The 20,298-nt window shown below is 39.4% G+C and overlaps 1 protein-coding gene and 1 pseudogene across 5 annotated transcripts in view; both read right to left on the bottom strand.

Annotated features, from left to right (window-relative positions):
- Nucleotides 1-960: 960 nt before the first annotated feature.
- On the bottom strand, nucleotides 961-4,418 carry LOC105002030 (annotated as a pseudogene).
- The window catches only part of UEVLD (UEV and lactate/malate dehyrogenase domains), a 57,590-nt gene continuing 41,076 nt past the window's right edge, over nucleotides 3,785-20,298 (bottom strand). For all 5 annotated transcript variants that reach the window (XM_010858436.1, XM_010858438.1, XM_010858437.1 and 2 more), the window contains 3 exons: nucleotides 10,237-10,300; nucleotides 7,847-7,970; nucleotides 3,785-6,089 (listed from right to left, as the gene is read on the bottom strand). In XM_010858436.1, the coding sequence (XP_010856738.1) occupies nucleotides 5,922-6,089; nucleotides 7,847-7,970; nucleotides 10,237-10,300 (356 nt within the window). In that variant the 3' untranslated portion in view covers nucleotides 3,785-5,921. The remainder of the gene's footprint in view (nucleotides 6,090-7,846; nucleotides 7,971-10,236; nucleotides 10,301-20,298) is intronic.

Raw genomic sequence — 20,298 nt, 5'->3', positions numbered from 1 at the left:
GGCCTCTAGCAACAGGAAGTCGGCCTCCACGCCAGCGCTTCCGCTTCCCTTACGTCACTTCCGGGGTCGGCCGTGGGTAGGGGTTGACGGCCTAGGTCAGGTCCAGAGAAACCCGTTCCTAGCTTGGAATTGCTGAGCCGGGATAATAAGATCGGGAGCTCTTTCACGGTTGCCCTCACACTAAAAGAGCAGGTGCAGGGAGGGTAAAAAGTAGGAATACCTTTCCAGTGAGCTTTAATGACTGATGCGTCAAGTGGGAAGACTGGACTGGAGTCAGAAAACTGTTCTGCCACTGACTCACCCTTCTGACAATTGCAGGCAAGTGCACGGCTTGCTCGGAGAAGGCAATGGCACCCCACTCCAGTACTTTTGCCTGGAAAATCCCATGGATGGAGGAGCCTGGTAGGCTGCAGTCCATGGGGTCGCTAGAGTCGGACACGACTGAGCGACTTCACTTTCACTTTTCTCTTTCATGCATTGGAGAAGGAAATGGCAACCCACTCCAGTGTTCTTGCCTGGAGAATCCCAGGGACGGGGGGAGCCTGGTGGGCTGCTGTCTATGTGGTCTCACAGAGTCGGACACGACTGAAGCGACGCAGCAGCAGCACGGCTTGCTCGGGGCTTGTTTTTTCCAACTCAGAGGAAAGGCTTGCATTAGGCGATGCCCAGGGTGTCTCTGGTTGTCAGGTTGTTTTTCATTTTTAAGCTTCATATTACATTCACAAGGGCAAAGTGCAGAGCTCTCATTTCACAGGAAGCCAGGCAGTAATTTCTTTACAAGAGACCATTCACCATTCACAGGTCAGAACTCCACTGTGCCCGACATGGATGATAATACAGGGTAATTTCTTCCTTAGACTTGGTGTGTCTACCAGCCTGTCCACTATAAAAATGCACGTCTTTGAAATCAGGCTCAGCTTTAGGTCCTCATGGTCTTGTACAGTGCAAGAGTAGGTACTCTTTTTTTTTTAATTTGAGAGAATTTTTATTTCACAGTACCCTAATATTGATGAAAGTGAACAGGCAGTTGAAAATGGTGCTCTGGAATTCTGACATGATACTTAACAGCTGTAAGTTGCTAGGTTACAAGCAAGGTGTACACAGATGGAAATGAACAAGTAATATAAAAAGTTTAATAGGAGATTCATATTTCTCCACCGACGTATTTACAGCTGAATATAAATTAAAGGCCTGCTTGCACACCAAACCCAGGTCCTTTTGGTGGCTCAGTTAAAAAGGTAAGACCTCCAGCTGGCTCACAGGAGAAGCGTCCACTCCTTGGCCCAGGTTTTGGGATTTTGCCAGCCTTGAGTTCATCAATAATTTCTACAATATCCTTAGGTGTCAGATCCTCATAGTAGTTGTCATTTATATGAACCATTGGTGCATTTACACAGGCCCCTAAACACTCCACTTCCGTAAGAGTGAAAAGTTTGTCAGGTGTTGTCTCCAAATTTATTCCAAGATTTTTTCTGAATGGCCTCCAGTATGCTTTCGGAGTTTCGGAGCAGGCAAGACCTAGTAGTGCAGAGTTGAATGTGATACAACTGGCTTTCGATTATACATTGTATTAAAAGTTGATACTTCATACACTCTCATTGGAGGTACTTGTAAAATTTCTTCAACCTTGTGCATAGCAGAGGTGGGCAGCCATCCATTCTGTCTCTGGGCTAAATCCAGAACTGGAAGCACAGCTGCTGCCTTATGCCCTTCTGAGTAGTTTCTCACAACGGCCTCTATCCTCTTACAGTTTTCTGGTGTGGAATCAAATGGAGTTTCTGGGTTATTCTCAGGAGTATCTCTGTGCACAAATAAGCCTCCTCCAGCTCCATTCTGAACAGCTGTCTTACGCAAATTTCTTATATGTCTTCCCCAGTGGGCGCCGCGGAGAGGAATATGGCTGGCCAAACTGCGGGCCTTCGGGCCTCACCGGGCACGGTCCCGAGCGGTCGGCACGCATAGCGTGCACGCCCAAGAATAGGTACTCTTAACTGAATTTCTACTACCCATAAAAGTTCCTCATGGTCATTTATATTAGTCATTATTGCACCTCACTACCGGTTTTGTAAGAACAATGCCATTCAGGGCACTTGGGTTTGAGGGGGTGTGGAGTATTATTATTTGGATAATTTTAGCATTGTGCTACTGAGAAACAGGCTGTAGTATTAATTCTCTTCTAAATTGGCATCTAAATGAAGGTCACATAAACAAAGAAGGCCTAAGTGAAGATACGTGGAAGCATCATTCCATATTGTTGCGAACACACACACATAAAATATTCTATTCTAACAGGTATCTTTCTTTGGACACTATACTAGTTAAGCATACAGCTTCAGTCAAACCAAACTATAGGACAGTCTATCCTTCCCTTTACCTCTTCTTTGTCACTTAAAAATATATGGTTTTCAAGCTATTCTTAGAGACACAGCTTATTAGCCAGAAGCACCTCCAATTAGAGCAACTCTGCTTTTATCAATTGGAAGAATGTAGGTTATATATTTTTCAAAAGGTTTTGCTAAAAATCATTTTTAAAAGTTTGAAAATAACAAAATCCATTCTCTTCATTTTGCAGTTTAGCCACTTAAAATGAAGTAACTAAATATCCTGAGGACTTAGGAATCATATGAAAGACTCTTTCTCTTCAATCTGAATAAATTTCCTTCCACTCAATAAATTAGGAATCTCCTGGTAATTTTCAAGTCAAAATTTATTTTATTCATTATTCTTGATATTTAAGAATAATTATTTGATACAGTGTAAGTTGGAAAATATTTATCTCTGTTACAATATCAAAGAAGCATTTTAATCCAAGCCCCATTAAAACATAACAAGTAGAAGGAATGCATAATTTTGGAAAGATGAAAAAAAAAATGAAGGTTAACAGAAGCCATCATGAATGTCAAATTATCACCAATTCACACGGAGATAGTGGTGGTACTACTTCTTAACTTACATGTGCAAAATTATCCAAGTTTTTAAGGGGAAGATTTGGCAACACCTGATCTAGAAACACCAGTCCATTCTAAAGGAGATCATTCTAAAGGAGATCAGCCCTGGGTGTTCTTTGGAAGGAATGATGCGAAAGCTGAAACTCCAGTACTTTGGCCACCTCATTCAAAGCGTTGACTCACTGGAAAAGACCCTGATGCTGGGAGGGATTGGGGGCAGGAGGAGAAGGGGACGACAGAAGATGAGATGGCTGGATGGCATCACTGACTCAACACTCAAGAAAATATGTGTGGAGAAGGAAATGGCAACCCACTCCAGTATTCTTGCCTGGAAAATCCCATGGACGGAGAAGCCTAGTGGGCTATAGTCCATGGGGTCACAAAGAGTCGGACACGACTGAGCGACTTGACTTGACTTACTTTACTTCCCATGCTTAGACCATACCACTGCTTTTCTCATAAGAACATTTAAGTACTTGAGCATTGTTAAGTTAAAGATACCTTACATCTGAGCTTTCACTTGGAATGTTTATTTTAATGTGTTCTTTATTTTGCACTGGTTCTGCCTATAGTTACATGGTATATGTATGCCTGACTTGTAGTGATTCTAGAACAGTGCTGCTTAAACGATTTGCGATGAAAAAAAAAAAAAAAAGAAAATATGTGATAGAATTACTTCTATATTGTGGGCTTCTGCAGGGCAAGGACTATAACTATTCATCTTTTTTTTTTTTGCTTTTTTATTCCCTCCCCCACCCCATCCCCCCAATTTTTTGTTATTCACCTTTGACTACTCATTCTAACACAGTTCTTGGAATAACAGTACAGTCAGTAAATATTGTACTGACATGGTCTTTTTATAATGCAGTTAATTCTTAGCAATTCCTCTGTTTATACAGTATCTTGTAATTATGTTATTTTTCAAGAGCATAATTAGGTATCTGATATTAGAAAAGGCTGGTATAAAAACACAAGCAATGGTCCTTTTAGTTTTACTTTCCTACTTCATACAAAAGGACAGTGAGGATGCACTGTTACAATTAACACCAAAATAACCTATTCATGTAGTGAAATTACACAGAACTAATACTAATTTCTTCAAATGTCCAATGTTTTTACACCTTTCCAAGCATATTAAGTACTTTTCTTTTTTCATGGAACATTGAATAAATTTCACCTTTATGATTTAAGCTCATTATTATAAGCATCCATTATTATGCTAAATCAGCATTAGTTTAACTACTTCCTCTCTGCCTAAAATGTGTCTGCTCTTATAATCCTTTGGCTCCCATCTCACTGACCAGGTTTAGGCTCACCTGTAATATGCTTTCAAAGCACCTGGGACTTCTTCATGTTCCACACTTGGAACTGCACGTTTACTTGTGCGGTTTGTCCCTGTGCTAGATTATAAGCACCATGGGGGCCTGTCCTAGTCCAGGGTTTGTCACCATTGTATCTGCGGTGCCTCATACGGCACCTGGTGCATAGCAGCCTCCAAGTCTAGACTATCTGAACGACTAAATAACTAAACACCTACTTCAGTGCGTACAGTTTGTGCCCCACCCTCCACCCCCGACCAAGCTATTTACTAAGGGAAGTCAAAGAATCAGTGTTTCTAAAAAATATGTCGAAGAAAAAAAGCCCCTACATGAGAGTATCTGAGTACAGACCCCCAGCTTTAGGGTCTTGTGGTAACTGTTTTGACTCTTAGGCCTTTTTCCTCTTCTAGAGTTTAGAAAAAGTAGAGGTTGTATGGATAAGTGTCCCTTAGTCATGAGATTTTGGGCATTAAACCTCAATTTCCTCCTCTACAAAATGATGATAATAGTCCCTACCTCAGTGGGTTACTGTGAGGATTAATAAATAATCCTGAGGAATAAAACAATAAAGTGCTCATCACACTACCTGAAATATTGGAAGTGTTGATGCTAGCTGCTGCTATTAGTTATGTGTCACATTCCTAATAATATGCTGTCTTTCACATATGAAGATGTTATTGACCCATCACCCATTCAGGGTGCATAATGGTGCACCCTGAATCACTTCTTCAGGAGTAGTTAAAGGATGCACCGTGAATCATTTCTTCAGTAGTTAAAAGAACATGCTCAGAACAATCAGCCCATTCAATCAGTCTCTCCCCATTAAGGCCAATGCCTTTATGAAAGCCTCATATATTAGCTTTAAAGTAAATGCTTGGCTTTCATTCATAACTTATTTCCACTAAAAATATGCATGTCTCTATGGTTCTACTTATGGCATGGTGTGTTCTTGAGATGCTGGAAATCTTATATAGGCCAGAAGAGATGATAGAAAATTGCAGAAAGGACAGTCCTGCTGGATATTAAACTACACTTCTTGTTCATATATTTAAAATTTTCATTTTCCTTTTTACTATATTAAAGTATGTGTACAAAGAAAAGTATGTGCACACTTCTTTTCTATTTTTTTGGTAGCTAATTAATTTGAAGAGGGAAAACAAAACCCTTTATTGTTTATTATTATGCTTGTTACCAACATTATTTTAAAGAAGAACTGTAAATAGCATAAACTGGATCCTTTGAATGTAGAGCTAGCACAGATTCTGAAATACATACTGGGCCTTCAGCTTATGATGTTTATTGTAACAGTTACAGGGTAATTTTCTTTTAAAAAGGTATGATTTTTTAAATATTCCCCAAGTGCTGAATGTGCTAATTGAGGATACATAATTTTTAAATGATGTATATCGCAGATGAATGTTTATCTCTGCTTAGGTTTAAAGAACAGTATAGATAATCTCAAGAACAGAGAAAATTAGATTTTTTTTCCTTCTTATCTAACTACCTAAGGATTTAAATTACAAAGCCAACCAAGAACCACTGACCTTAACCAAGCAGTTTGTAAGGATAAATAATAAGATAGAGAAGTTCTCCACCCCATATATATGTGTTGGTAAAATTAAACTTTCCTTTCAGGTAACTCTGAACTTTAGAATCAAAGTTTTAACTGTTGCTGGAGACCATGGATGGAGGATGCACTGCTTTGGAGTTTCTCAATCACTGTTTCTTCTTTCACTGTGGTCTTGATGACTTCAGACACTCCACTTGTTCCAAGGATGCAAGGCAAACTTAAAAACACTTCACTATTTATATCATAATATCCCTGAAAGGAAAAAAAAAATAGGATTAGAGCTGAATCACTGCAAAAAAGTTAATATCATAAATATGGATATTTTCTTCCTTTTATGGTCCTAGCACTACAAAGTGATACAAGCTGAATTTTTAAAAAACTTTGTTCATTTATTTTCTAAATGAACTCCAGTTACTGTTTCCGAAAATTTTTGTGAGATGGGAAGAACTTGGTCAAAGATACTCCCTTTATGGGGAGGTAAGCTAGCACCCTGCAATATGGGTAATAGGATAGAGGTAAAGAAAAAAGACCGTCATTGGTTTGATACCTGGAGCAGAGAGGGGAAAAGCCCAGGGATGTAGTGAAAGGACGTGACCTGTTGCATCCCAGGGGCTAACTTTCTGAGCTCCGTATCCAAAGCTGGCTTTATTCCATAACCGCTGGTGCTCCTGCGTCTCACAGGTATACCTTGTTTGTCTGTCCTCTCCTCTCTGTATCTCATTGTCCCCATTCCCTGTCCTGGACATGGGGAAGGTCAGCACTGGAAGCTTTAAGCATCAGGCTTTGGTTCATGGTTTTAATTCCTTGGTAAAGTAAATTAGGCAATGCCAAAGGTTGTGGATTTGATCTTTGGAGGAAATGTGAGAGTAAATTTTGAAGGGTTTTATTGAAGAAATAAAAGATATTTTTTATATCTCTCTTCCCTGGAGACCCTCATTTTCATAACTTGGTTCCTGTTGGTTTAGTTAAACATGGAAAGTTAAGATATTGTGTCCACCTGCCTTGGAGCTGACCCAGGTCTGAACTTTTTCAAATCCTTGATGCATTTAACTTGAAGGATATGAAACATGCAAGCATAGGTTACATAGTTCAGATTTATGTTCTACTGGATTAAGTTTTTCTTTAATGTCTGAAAGCATAGTTTTATAGTAGTCTTTTTGGGGAAGAACCCAGTATTATCTAACATTATTGGCAAAGTTAAATGTATTTTATATAACAAAGTTCTTAAAATGTTGAGAAGTAACTGAAAAAAGAGTGATGAGTAAATGTTTAGGCTGAGATAATTTATTTCAATAAATCTTTCAAAAGCCTTTTTTAAAATGCTGTTAATAAATTTCTGTGATTTTGTTTCTTTTTAAATTCATTTTTCTGAGAGCATAGCTATTTGTTTTCTATTGTAAAACAACAACAACAATAATAATAATAAAGCAAACTCTCAAAAAAGAAAGAAAGAAAGAAAAAAGATTGTTAGAGTGGATTCCCAGTGGAGGGGTTAACATGGGCTCTGAGGGCAGTCAAATTTGGTGACCTGTTTTCAGTTTTCCCTTCCATGTTTTATTTCCCTTCCAGTATTCCTAAGTTTTTGTGAATATTTGATTAAGCATTTGGGCCTCATCTTAGCTGTGCTTTAGGAACTTTATACTTGGAATAAAGCAGTAAAGGACAACCTGAACTGGAGAAACAGACTGATGACCAGCTAAGACCAGTTGGCATGTCAGCCTGGGGTGACCTGGCTGGCTGGGGAGATAAATGACAACCAGAAGTTTATGGAATATATAAATGTTTCTTGGGAATTCCAAGAATTAATGGGGGTGAAGGGCAACCTTGTAGAAGTCCAGACTTCCCATAGCCAAGCAAGATAGGGGTTAGACCAAACTATCTTCTCCCATGTGTTACTCTGAAAGCTGGTGGTACTCACGACTCCAGGTTACAGTGTGAATAGCACTTTTTTGTTATATTAATAATATAAATATTTAAAACTGTGATGAGAGAATGAGAATAGCAATTACCTTTGCTAAAATTGATACAGAATGGACCTTCTTTTTATCATTCACAATACTGTCAAGCAGGTCAGCTACTGATAGTCCAACAGACCATGATCTTTGACCTTTTACCCTTAATAGTTCCATGGCCCTAGGTTATAAAAATAAAACAGACAAATCATGATTTCATAAAATGCACAAAATATGTATAAACAGTTTTAGCTTATGTATAAGGTATTAATTAGATATTTTTATGACACAAGAGTTATATGACAATTGTTAGGAAAACCAACAGACAGCCCAGTAATTAAGCTTTTCTTAAAATATTAGGCAGTCCACAGTGAGTCAATACAGATGGCCTAATAATATAAAAAGATGCTTACCACCACTAATACTTACTAAATATGAGCTAAAATAATAAATACATTAATTTTTCCCATCAAAATTGGCAAAGAATAAAAAGACTAATGGGCTTCCCTGGTGGCTCAGCTGGTCAATCTGCCTGTAATGCGGGAGACCTGGTTTCAAGACCCCTGGGTTGGGAAGATCCCCTGGAGGAGGGAAAGGCTACCCACTCCAGTATTCTGGCTTGGAGAATTCCATGGACTGTATAGTCCATGGGGTCACAAAGAGTCAGACTTGACTGAGCGACTTTCACAAAAAGACTGATAACTACTTTTGGAGAAGCTACAGACAAATTGGCATTCCCATAATTGCTGTTCAAAGTGCAAAATTATCCAAGTTTTTAAGAGGAAGATTTGGCAACACCTGATCTAGAAACACCAGTCCATTCTAAAGGAGATCATTCTAAAGGAGATCAGCCCTGGGTGTTCTTTGGGAAGAATGATGCGAAAGCTGAAACTCCAGTACTTTGGCCACCTCATGCGAAGAGTTGACTCATTGGAAAAGACCCTGATGCTGGGAGGGATTGGGGGCAGGAGGAGAAGGGGATGACAGAGGATGAGATGGCTGGATGGCATCACTGACTCAATGGATGTGAGTTTGAGTGAACTCCGGGAGTTGACGATGGACACGGAGGCCTGGTGTGCTGCGATTCATGGGGTCACAAAGAGTCGGACACAACTGAGCGACTGAACTGAACTGATCTACAAATTACTCTTCTAGGAATTTGTCCTATAGCAATATGCTCAACTATGCAAAGATATACATACAAGTATGCTTGCCTTATTGGAGACAGAAAAAATTTTGGAAACAATTCATCCAAAGAGGACTTATTAAATAGATCACTACCAAATGTAGGACCATATATAGATCTTGAGAAGAACATAAAGTACATTTATGTGTAAAATATGGGAAAATATCCAACATTTATTATTAAGGAAATAAAGTAAGTTGCAGGATAATACGAATAGCATAAATGTATTATAAAAACAACAATAATGATGATAATCCTTGCAGAAGCATGAGAAAACAACGTTTGGACACATGGACGCTAAATTGTTAATAGTGGCTGTTTCTGGAGAATGGAATTACCCCTGCTTTTCACTTTATAGACATCTGCAGTACTTAAAGCTTTATCTTTGCTGTACACCAGAAACTAACACAACATTGTAAATCAACTATACTTTAATTAAAACATAGTTTTATAAGCGCATACGTTCTTTTTGTAACTAATTAAAAATTATACAAATTAAACAAACATGTTTGAATTTATTCCTCTTGAAAGCTATAAATGCAGGATTATATAGAGAAGCAGATTAGAATGGATTCTACAACATATTACTATTCTCAATATAAGGCTATTCTTTCCAGTTGTTACAGTCTAAAAATCATAAACTGAAGGTTTAAAAAGCTAAAATCACCTGAACCAGAATTGTTATATTATGAGATAGTAAAACAACAAATGGCATGAAAATATATAGTATGTAGAGTCCAACCTATGGGGTCCAGACCCCTAGAAGGCCTCTGAATAAACACAAAAGAGTCAAGGATCTGTGCATTATACTTGGTTTCTACCTGAAATTATAATGGGGGTTATCTACATTAGACTAATTTCCAAATGTATTTAACTAGGATTAATAAATACATATTGATTTTTAAGTGGTATGGGCCAATTCTCCTCTACTTTTAAGAAAATAGCCAATATCCTCAGATACAAGATCCTATATCTTAAATATAGAAGTGGTAAATCACTGCCTACAAATAAGGAGTCTATTCCACCCTTTAAAAAGTCAACTTCGTATCTAAGTATTAGGCTTGTAAAACACTCTTAGATCTACTTTGAGATAAGAAATCGAAGAACAGAAAATACTGCTCCCATGCACTCTGGATTTGTCCATACTAGTTAGTTTTATTTGCAGAAGCCTGGTAAGTGCATGCCATGCAAATAGCCATTATGTTAGCTATGAAGTGTATGGTTTTTAGTTGGATACATGCAAATCTACATTCAGCATTACCTGTTGGACAGCTGCATCTGAGAGTCATGATTTGTTACTTCCTCTTGGCCACTCCATATGGGCACTAAAAATTAAATGAAAAATTGATTATTATCTTGTCAATAACTCTCTTAGGAGGAAGATGTGATAAAGGATCATTTGCAGTCAAGGGTACCTATATCAAACTTCATAAACATTTCCCCCCTTCTGGATAGAGTTGCATACTTCCACTGGTAGCACTAAATGTGCTGTATTGATTGCCTGGGGTGAGAAGGCATACAGCTGTAGTTCCCTCAAAACATGATCCCAAAGTCTACTTGCAGCCTGTTACCTGTTCTCTCTCAACACTGGGCCATTTTACTGACTGAGTAGAAAGATTTTCTCAGCAGGCAGTGTATAATAGGCTCCCATGTGCTGTAAGCTCTTGGCATTTGCTCCACTAGGAACCACACAGGCTAATTTCTATCACCAGATGACAAATAATTTGGTCACCTACGGCTTCCCTGGTAGCTCAGCTGGTAAAGAATCTGCCTGCAGTGCAGGAGATCCCTGTTTGATTCCTGGGTCGAGAAGATCCCCTGGAGAAGGGATAGGCTACATACTCCAGTATTCTTGGGCTTCTCTCATGGTTTAGGTGGTAAAGAACCTGCCTGCAATGGGTGAGACCTCAGTTCAATCCCTGGATTGGGAAGATCCTCTGGAGGAGGGCATGGCAACCCACTCTAGTATTCTTGCTTGGAGAATCCCATGGACAGAGGAGCCTGGCAGGCTACAGTCCATGGGGTTGCAGAGAGCCAGATATGATTAAGCAACTAAGCACATACACTCTGGATGAGACTTCCACAGGTGTCAGAGAGCAGGGTCTTGTTTTGTAAAAGCATATTTGGGTTTTCCATTTCCTCTCACTAAACCGTTTATAAAAACAATTTAAAAACTCAAAGCTATACATGTGAAATAGATATTTATACCATACTTTAATACGAAATTTAAAGTAACATTCTGAAACCTTTTTAATAGTCATTGATTTCTCATCACTGTAAAGACATTCTTTGATACAAACCTTTGGGTAGGCAAAATAGAAATACATTCAGATATGTAAGACATATTTTACACTTAAGATACAAGTCTTCTTTTTCTTGTTTTATTTTTCTGCTGCGCCGTGCAGCCTGTAGGATCTTAGTTCCCTGATCAGGGACTGAAACCAGCCCCTGGCAGTAAAAGTGTCAAGCCCTAACCACTAGACTGCCAGAGAATTCCCACAGCTCTTCTAAACTGCATTAAAAATGAGGCCAATTAGTGATTTCTCAGCATCAGCAACAAAGGACACCTTCCCTTCTCAAACTGATTGTAAGCTTCCAGGGGGCAGGGATCATGTGTCCTTCTGTGTCCTCTGGCACAGATTCTCTACCAAAAGAATGCACAAGAAGCAATAGAGAACCAACCTCACATACAATCCATAATTATGTTAAACAAAGAGCAAAACATACTTGGAACGGTTAAGTTGGAAAACATGGAAAAGTTTTAGAAGTTTTTTTTTTTTTTGCTTTTATATACATATATATTTGTAGATATTAAAAATCAGTTTTCATCTTTCTCTATGGTTCCCTTATTATTTAAGGTTAATGGGGTCACTAGAGATTGCAGTTTAGATCTTTAAGTTTCAAGATACCCAAGAGAGAGAATGATTGAGCTAGAAAAGAAATGAACACTATCGAGATGAATAGAATGGTATATGGGATTTTGTATTTCCCCTTTTGGGAGATGACTATGGCTTTGACTTTACAAAGATTTTCCTCTGAGAAGAATTCAGGACATTTGGAAGGCTGAAGTGAAGGGAAGTCATTACTCCCTGACAGAAATGAAGTTCACAGTAGTACCACGGCAAGCTCTTGAGGACTACCCCCTTCACTGTAACAGACTGGATTATTTGTGGGAGATCCTCAGGAGTCCTCAAAGAATGTAGCAGCTTCCAGGCAGACACTTGAGCATCTCTGGTTCGGTTAATTAAGATAAAAAAAACAACAACAACAAAAAACCTCAGCATCAGTGTCTATGTCAATGACAGCCACTGAAGGTCATAGAAGTTTTTATATTAAGTAAAAAAAGCAAAACCAGAAATTGTTACATGAACAATATAAATGCATGTGGACAAATTAATAAGGGTCTTTTTTTTAATGTTTCACTTGAATAGGACTATACATGAATTATTTTCTAAAAGTTTGGTACATTAGTATATTCACAAAAGACAGAAAATTGCAGAGAATAGTCTGCTAGATGAACGAGCGTTTACAGACGTTGGGAAAATAAATAAAAAGGGAAAGGTAAGTATGGGAAAAGAAAGGACACCAGGAAGTCTGGAATTTAATTATGAGTACTACTGCTATTATTACAAACATAATCACGTTTCATCTTTCCTCTCTGAGTTTAGACTTTTAAGAGCCATGAGAAAACAATGTTCAGAGAGATGGAGAAAGCTTCACTATGCTCAAATTTGCTTCTGACACAGTCAGGATTTTCAGTTAAGTTTAGATAGACTTAATTATTTCATTTTTTGTTCACTTATTGCCCAACCGTTCACACTTCCTAAATGCATATTTATCCTAGTTTAAGGATCCCTTTCAAATATTGCATCTAATCAATCCTTATCTTTCTGATTCTATTCCTTAAGAATAGTAATCCTCTGATCCCAAAAATTTTAATAAAAAATGACCATGGGATATTTCTTTTCCCTTAAACATAACACCTACCCCTTAGGTAAGACTGATGCACACAGCAGATGAGCTAACACTGTCTTGAGGTCCAGTCCTTGGATTTCTAAAACACCACTTGAAGGAGTTACCTGCACTTTACATGAATTCACTATCACAGCTAAAAACGCAGCTCCAAATCACATGTAACTAACTTGGTGGAGCACAGCAATGACCTATGATTACAAAAAGATGGTCAGGATCATTCAAAATATTTCAAAACATATTTACTGAGGCCATTCCAAGTTCAAGGAGTTTACAGTCTGGTGGGGTGAAGACAGGTAAACATGCAATTGTAGCACTGTGATAAGGAGTGTAACAGAGGCATGAGCTTACTTAACCTGGAGAATTAAGGAAGGCTTCCTGGGAGAGGTGGCACTAAAGCCCAGTCTTGAAGGATAAGCAGGACTTAGCCAAGTGAATGAATGTTCAGGGAAAGCAAGTATCAGGTGCAAAGGCAAGGAAGCATGAGAGTGCATGAGCCCCTCAGGAAGCTGCAAGTTGATCATGTGACTAGCATAAAATGCTTGTCCGAATGGCAGAAGATGAGGCCCAGGAAGGAAGCAGGAAACAGATCCTAAAGGGTCTTACATGTCATAGAATTCTTCCCCATGTCATGCTGTAATTGTCATTTGTAGAGGAAATAACTAAAGAGAATAATTTTACTTACACATATCTGTTATTCTTGTAACTGTTTCTAAATCTTAATGTTGCCTATTTCCAAGTATAGTTTTCCACGTCCCTTTGCCAATTTTCTATTCCTCACCATCTTTCCATCTTGATCACTGTCATAACAGCTACCATTTACTGAGTGTTAATCTGTGCCAGACACTATATACTAAAGGCTTAAGAGAAATTATCTAATTAAGTCACTGCAAGAAAAAGTACAGCTTTGCAGTCAAACCCAGGGTTCAAATCTCAGTTCTGCCCTTACTAAATGTGTAACCTTGGACAAGTTGTTAAACTCACTGAGTCTTAAGCTTCCTTGTATATTGATTTGGAAAAAACCACCACCTCCTTTTTGGGGTGTTTTTAAATTTTAAATAAGATTACAAAGCATTTAATACGCACACTAAGCACTCAATAAAAAAATAATTCTAATTTTGCTATGGTATCACCAACACAAAGACATAACCAACTGGTGTCTACACATGAAACCAGCAGAAAGTGAATCACTCAGTCATGTCTGACTCTTTGTGACCCCATGGACTGTAGCCTGCCAGACTCCTCTGTCCATGGGATTCTCCAAACAAAAACACTGGAGTGGGTAGCCATTCCCTTCTCCAGCAGATTTTCCCAATCCAGGAGTCGAACCCAGGTTCTCCCACATTGCAGGTGGATTCCCATCAGGGAAGCCCAGCAGAGGAAAACCAGCAGAGGGAGCCTCTAATCCGAGGGAAGACTACCTATCAGTGCATGTGTGCCTGCTAAGTCACTTCAGTCGTGTCCAACTCTTTGCAACCATATGGACTGTAGCCCACCAGGCTCCTCTGTCCATTGGATTCTCCAGGCAGGAATACTGGAATCGGTAAGCCACGTCCTTCTCCAGGGGATCTTCCCCACCCAGGGATCAATCCAGCATCTCTTATGTCTCCTGCATTGACAGGTGGGTTCTTTACTGCTAGCACCACCTGAGAAACCCAAGAATACTAGAGGGTGTAGCCATTCCCACCTCCAGAGAGGATCTTCCCAATGCAGGGATGGAACCTGGATCTCCTGCATCGCAGACAGATTCTTTACCATCTGAGCCACCAGGGAAACCCACCAATCAGTGGATGTAATTATTTCTGAAACAAAGTAGAAGACATGATAAAAAAGTGACCTGACAGCAGTCCAAGGCTCAGTGGGAAAGAATCCGCCTGTAATGCAGGAGATGCAGGTTCAATCCCTGGTGCCAGGGACCAGCCCCGGCTGATCCAGGGTATTCGAAGGAGAGACGGCATAGGCGAAGATCAGGAAACACTTGCTTAATTAAATGTTAATTAAGAATATAAAGAGTAATAGAATGAGGATAGCTCAGTAAAATTCAGTGAAGAAAAGAGGCTGAAATAAAGATAGCTCAGTGAGGAAATTCAGTGGAGAAAAGAGGCTGAAATAAGGATAGCTCAGTGAGGAAATTTAGTGCAGAAAAGAGGCTAAATAATTCAGCCAGAAGGTAAGAGAAAGAACGACATGGTGAGACCAAGTTTCGGTGAACAAGGCCCGTACTTTATTTTCCAAAGTAGTTTTTATACCTTAAGTTATGCATAGAGGATAATGGGGGAAGGGGTAGTCAGGCAGCAAGCCAGGCTTTCTTCCTGCAAACTTAGCATATGCAAAAGCTTAGGTGATTTGCATCATCTTCTGGCCCGGAGGCCTGTTAACATTTTAAGACCTTTTCTTCAGAAAACTTATTTTTCTCTAAAGGTGATTGGTCAGGAGCCACCCTCCAAAAGCATTAGATAAAGTTGCATTCCTACAGCGCAAAGGTGTGGTGGGCTATAACAAGAAAAAGAATTAACTCAAGGGTCCAAGATTACAAACACTGAGGCAACTGCTTACATTTCTATACACCCATTATATCAATCAATACACCGCCAAGGACACAGTAGGTAAGGGATATGGAGACTTAGCAGCAAACATTGGCCCAACAAGTGAAAAACCCTTCACCAATACAATTTCTAATCAATCTTTTAACTACTCAAAGGAATCTGTGTTTAGACAGTTTAGAACATCTCCTGCCTCTCACAGTTGGGAGGCTCTGAACAATCACATGTTGCCGGAAAAAACCTATTCAGGCAGGCTAGAGGACTTCCAAAGGAGTTTGTAGGTTAAACACTGTCACACCCAGGAATTATTAACTGGAGCTATAAGCTAACTCTTTTTTCAGAGAGGTAGTGGGGGACAGCCCCCCGTAAAGTCAGAGGTGTAGGTGAAAGCACAAAGCAGAAAGTAGGCAGACTCTGGTTTTGGGGGTAGATTGCTCGAGAATTTCCAGGGAGACTCCTGAGGCTTGATCCCGCCTTTGCGTATGCCAAGCCTCCTTCCTCATGACCTTTGCCAGAGGCGGAGCTCGCTCCCCGCACCCTGGATTGGGAAGATCCCCTAAAGGAGAAAATGGCAACCCATTCCAGTCTTTCCTGGAAAATTCCATGGACAGAGGAGCCTGGTGGGCTACAGTCCATGGGCTCACAAAGACTCAGACACGACTGGGCATGAACATGAGACAAGACTAGACTTAGGGAGATGGGTCGGGGAGTACATAAATAGCTTCCCTGGCATTCATAATGTTCTTAATTGAGTATGGATCCATGAATGTTTGGTCAACTATGTTTTAAAACAAATATATACATTATATATATTCTATGTATCAAATATTACATAAATTATATTTAAGTAATCTCAATTCACATCCATCTACATCTATTTCTAGTTCCTACTTGAGAGTTCCATTCCTTGTACTTAAAAAATATATATTTACTTATTTATTTATTTATTTTTTGGCTGTGGTGTCCTCACTGCTGCATGCAGGCTTCCTCTAGCTGCAGGGAGTGGGGGCTACTCTTCCTTGTGGCGCATGGGCTCTAGGCACGAGGGCTCCAGTAGTTGCAGCTCTCAGGCTTAGCTGCTCCCAGGAATGTGCAATCTTCCTGGACCAGGGGTGGAACTGGTGTGCCTTGCGTTGCAAGGCAGAATCTGAACCACTAGACCACCAGGGAAGCCCAGTTCCTGTGCTTTTACCCTACTTCTCTTGGACCTCTCTTAAGGCTCATCAATACTGCCTATTACAGCCACTTTCTGTATCAGTCTCTAACCTGCCTAAAGACAGGGTTTTTATTCATTTATGCGGCTCCAACAGCAGTCAGCAAAGTGTCTTAGGTTTACTTATCAAGTCACACCATCCTTTATTTTCTCTTTACAATTTGAGATACTCATATAACCATAATGTAAAATGTTCTTATTAATTCAAAAATTATCACTTAGGCGATTGGTTACATTTTGGTATTCCAGTACTTAAAAAGAATGAATGATATCTATATATGTTATTATGCAGTCATTTCCAAGTCATAACAATTAGAAAGAAGACAAGGTGGAGAATGATGTATATTTCATATGCTTGTCCTTACACAGAACATTTCTAAACGGTGGCATTGTTTCTAGAGAGAGGGACTAGGTGTCTGGCATAGAAGGGAGACATTTTTCTCTACATTATCTTTTTGTACTATTTAATTGTTTTGCAATGTGAATATGACTTTTTCAACTAAAAGAACAGCTTAATAATTTACACTTTAAATAAGGAGAAGGTACACAGACAAAATTCAAATTGGATCAGAATAAACAGCAACTTTACAAAAGAATAAACATCTTGAGACAATATATGGTTAATTACATTTAGCTAGCAAAAGCTTTTAACTCAAACGAATGAAGGAATCTGCGATGATGTGATCAGGAAAAACTTCAAAGCATAAGTAAGAGGGACTTGACTGAGACCTTGAAGAATAAGGTTTGAATATGCTGAGTGAGGAGGAGAAGGGATTATGAAAAAAGTAAACACAATGGGCAAAGATGCCTGTGGCTGAAGCAAAGCTGTGGGGCAGGGCCGAGAGGCACAAGACCTGGTTTTAGTCCTTCTTTGACCTGAAAAGGCTCTTGGAGCGGTCACTCCTACTATTCCCGCATTCACTGCTGACTCCCTACCACAAACTGTAATCGATGACCCTCTGAGTGGCTTCCAGCTGTCTAACAACATGACTGCCTTCATAACTATAACTGGGAAGGAAGATTAGGGCTGTATTTTGGGACTACTTGAATGGCAAGTAAAAGAATTGAATGATTTGGTCAGAGGAAGCCTGTGAAAGTTTTTGAAAAGAGGAATGTGATTTAGGAAGACTAAATTAATATGTGAAACATACTGCAAACCCTGTAAGTTTTAGCTAATATCATTATTAATTTGGCATCATTTAGAGGGTACACAAGAGGGAAAAGAGCAAATTAACTGGGAGATTTACAATAATCAGACAAGCAAGAGATCAACATGGACCACAACTCAAATGGCAATAGTGAGTAACAATTCGGGTCTTGGGTTTATTTGCATCCCTAGACATGTTACTCAAATACATCTGCTCCAAGTTCTTACTTGCTCCCCTATTCTTGTTCTATTGATTAGTCTTTAGTGTCAGCATTTTGGGCCTGAAAAGCTCTGTCTGCTTGAATCACATAGTCAGGTTTTATAAAGGTTTATTCTATTGCCTGAGTCTTTCTAGCGTTGAACTTTCTAGGTAGCCAGTGCAGATTTATACAGATTTTAAATCTTCCTCCAGTTCTTGAGTTAAATGATCACTTCCTCACAGGCAGAGAAGTTCTTTTCTACAATGTGCTCTACCCCTCAGCACCGATAGGATGAATAAAGCAGTAATAATACACTTTAAGAGTCAGACACGACTTAGCAACTGGAACAACAATACACTTTAAATGAGGAAGCAATGATTAATTTCCTCCAGATTACCTTTTCAACATATCACTCGCATGCTCAAATACCTTTAATAGCTCCCCTCTGCCTGATAATCTTTCCAACCCTTTACCAGGTATTCAAGAAAAAAATACCTCCAAAATGAGTTATCAATGAGTTATCAACAAGCTTATCTGGTTGAAACTGTGCAACAAGCAGTCTAGATATTTTTATCCCATGAACACGCCATACCTAAGTGTGTGCCTTTGCCTGTTTTCCCATTCCTGGAATGTCTCTCTGACTCTTTGCTATTTATTTGAATCCTATTCATTCTTCCAAAGTGCAGTTCAATGATGGCCTGCATAGAATTTTCTCCAGTCATTTCAACCCATGTTAAATGCTCACTCATAAATGTCTAAGCACTGTAAGTCTAAAATATATTCATTCTGGCCCTTAATCAAAGAGTGCCCTATACTTTTAATGTCAACCAAAATAGCTTTATAAAAAATTTTATCTTATCACTCTAAAATAATTTTTTAAAAGATGTTTAGATGTGGACCATTTTAAAAATCTTTAATTTTTTACAAGATTGCTTCTATTTTATGTCTTGGTTTTCTGGCCCCAGGCATGTGGGATCTCAGCTCCCCGACCAGGGACTGAATGCACCCCTCTGCATTGGAAGGCAAAGTCTTCACCGCTGGACTACCAGGGAAGCCCCCAGAATAATTTTTAAGAGTGGCGAAGGCAGAGGCTGTGTTCTGTGCCTCTTCTGGATCACACTGGCATCTTACAGTAGTGAGTAGATATACTTGCTTAAAATGAATGAAAATTAGCAAACTTAGGATAGTGCACTTTTATCACCAGACCAACCTGACTTTACAGCATGAGAGAAATAATAAAGAAAAAAAAGAGATTATTGAATTAAATAGGGAAAGCAATCTTGTGGGATAGGAAAAAGGGCTTTCAAATCCAGGGGGACTAGATTTTATGAATGGTTTCTATGGTAGGGACAGAGCACAGAGCAAGTAGCTGGTTAAAAGAAAAAAAGGGTCCGGGGCCATAAGGGTAAATAAAGAGTGAATATTCTGTTTAAAAGGTGAGAAAGAGACAGGAGGTATGCACCTAGGGAGAAAGTCTGGACTTAGGAAAGGTAAGCAAGACTGCAGGATGGGAAAGTAAAGGAAAGAGTTCTGTACATGCTTTGAAGTGAAGTGAAGTCGCTCAGTCGTGTCCGACTCTTTGCGACCCCATGGACTGTAGCCCACCAGGCTCCTCTGTCCATGGGATTCTCCAGGCAAGGATACTGGAGTGGGTTGCCATTTCCTTCTCCAGGGAATCTTCCCAATCTTCAGGAAATGCACTCAGTTTCCAAGTCACACACCCAGGGATCGAACCCAGGTCTCCAGCATTGCAGGCAGATGCTTTAACCTCTGAGTACATGCTTTACGTGTGTGTAAAAGTCGTTCAGTCAAGTCTGACTCTTTGCGACACTATGGACTGTAGCCTGCCAGGCTCCTCTGTCCAGGGGATTTTCTAGGAAAGAATGCTCGAGTAGGTTCCCATGCTCCTCCAGGGGATGGTCCAGACCCAGCGACTGAACCTGGGTCTCCTGCATTGCAGGCAGATTCTTTACCATCTGAGCCACCAAGGAAGACCTGTGTATGCTTTAAGGTTTATTTAAATGTTGCTCTCCCAAAAATTAAACTTTTAAATTCATCCTGGATGCTGAAATTCAAATACAAAATATAAAAATAAAAATACATAAACTAAGGAGTCTTGCCTTTTATTTACAAGAGTAAATACAATTAGAATGACACATTTGTAGAGTTTATTCACAATACAGGGCCCCATACACAAAAGGCACTCAAACGTGGAAGGAAAACCAACTAGGCTCCATAAGTGGAGTCC

The sequence above is a fragment of the Bison bison genome, unplaced genomic scaffold, assembly GCF_000754665.1.
Source record: "Bison bison bison isolate TAMUID 2011002044 unplaced genomic scaffold, Bison_UMD1.0 scf7180017864388, whole genome shotgun sequence".
NCBI lineage: Eukaryota > Metazoa > Chordata > Mammalia > Artiodactyla > Bovidae > Bison > Bison bison.
The sequence above is the reverse complement of the archived record's forward strand: the minus strand, read 5'-3'. Positions and strand labels throughout refer to the sequence as shown.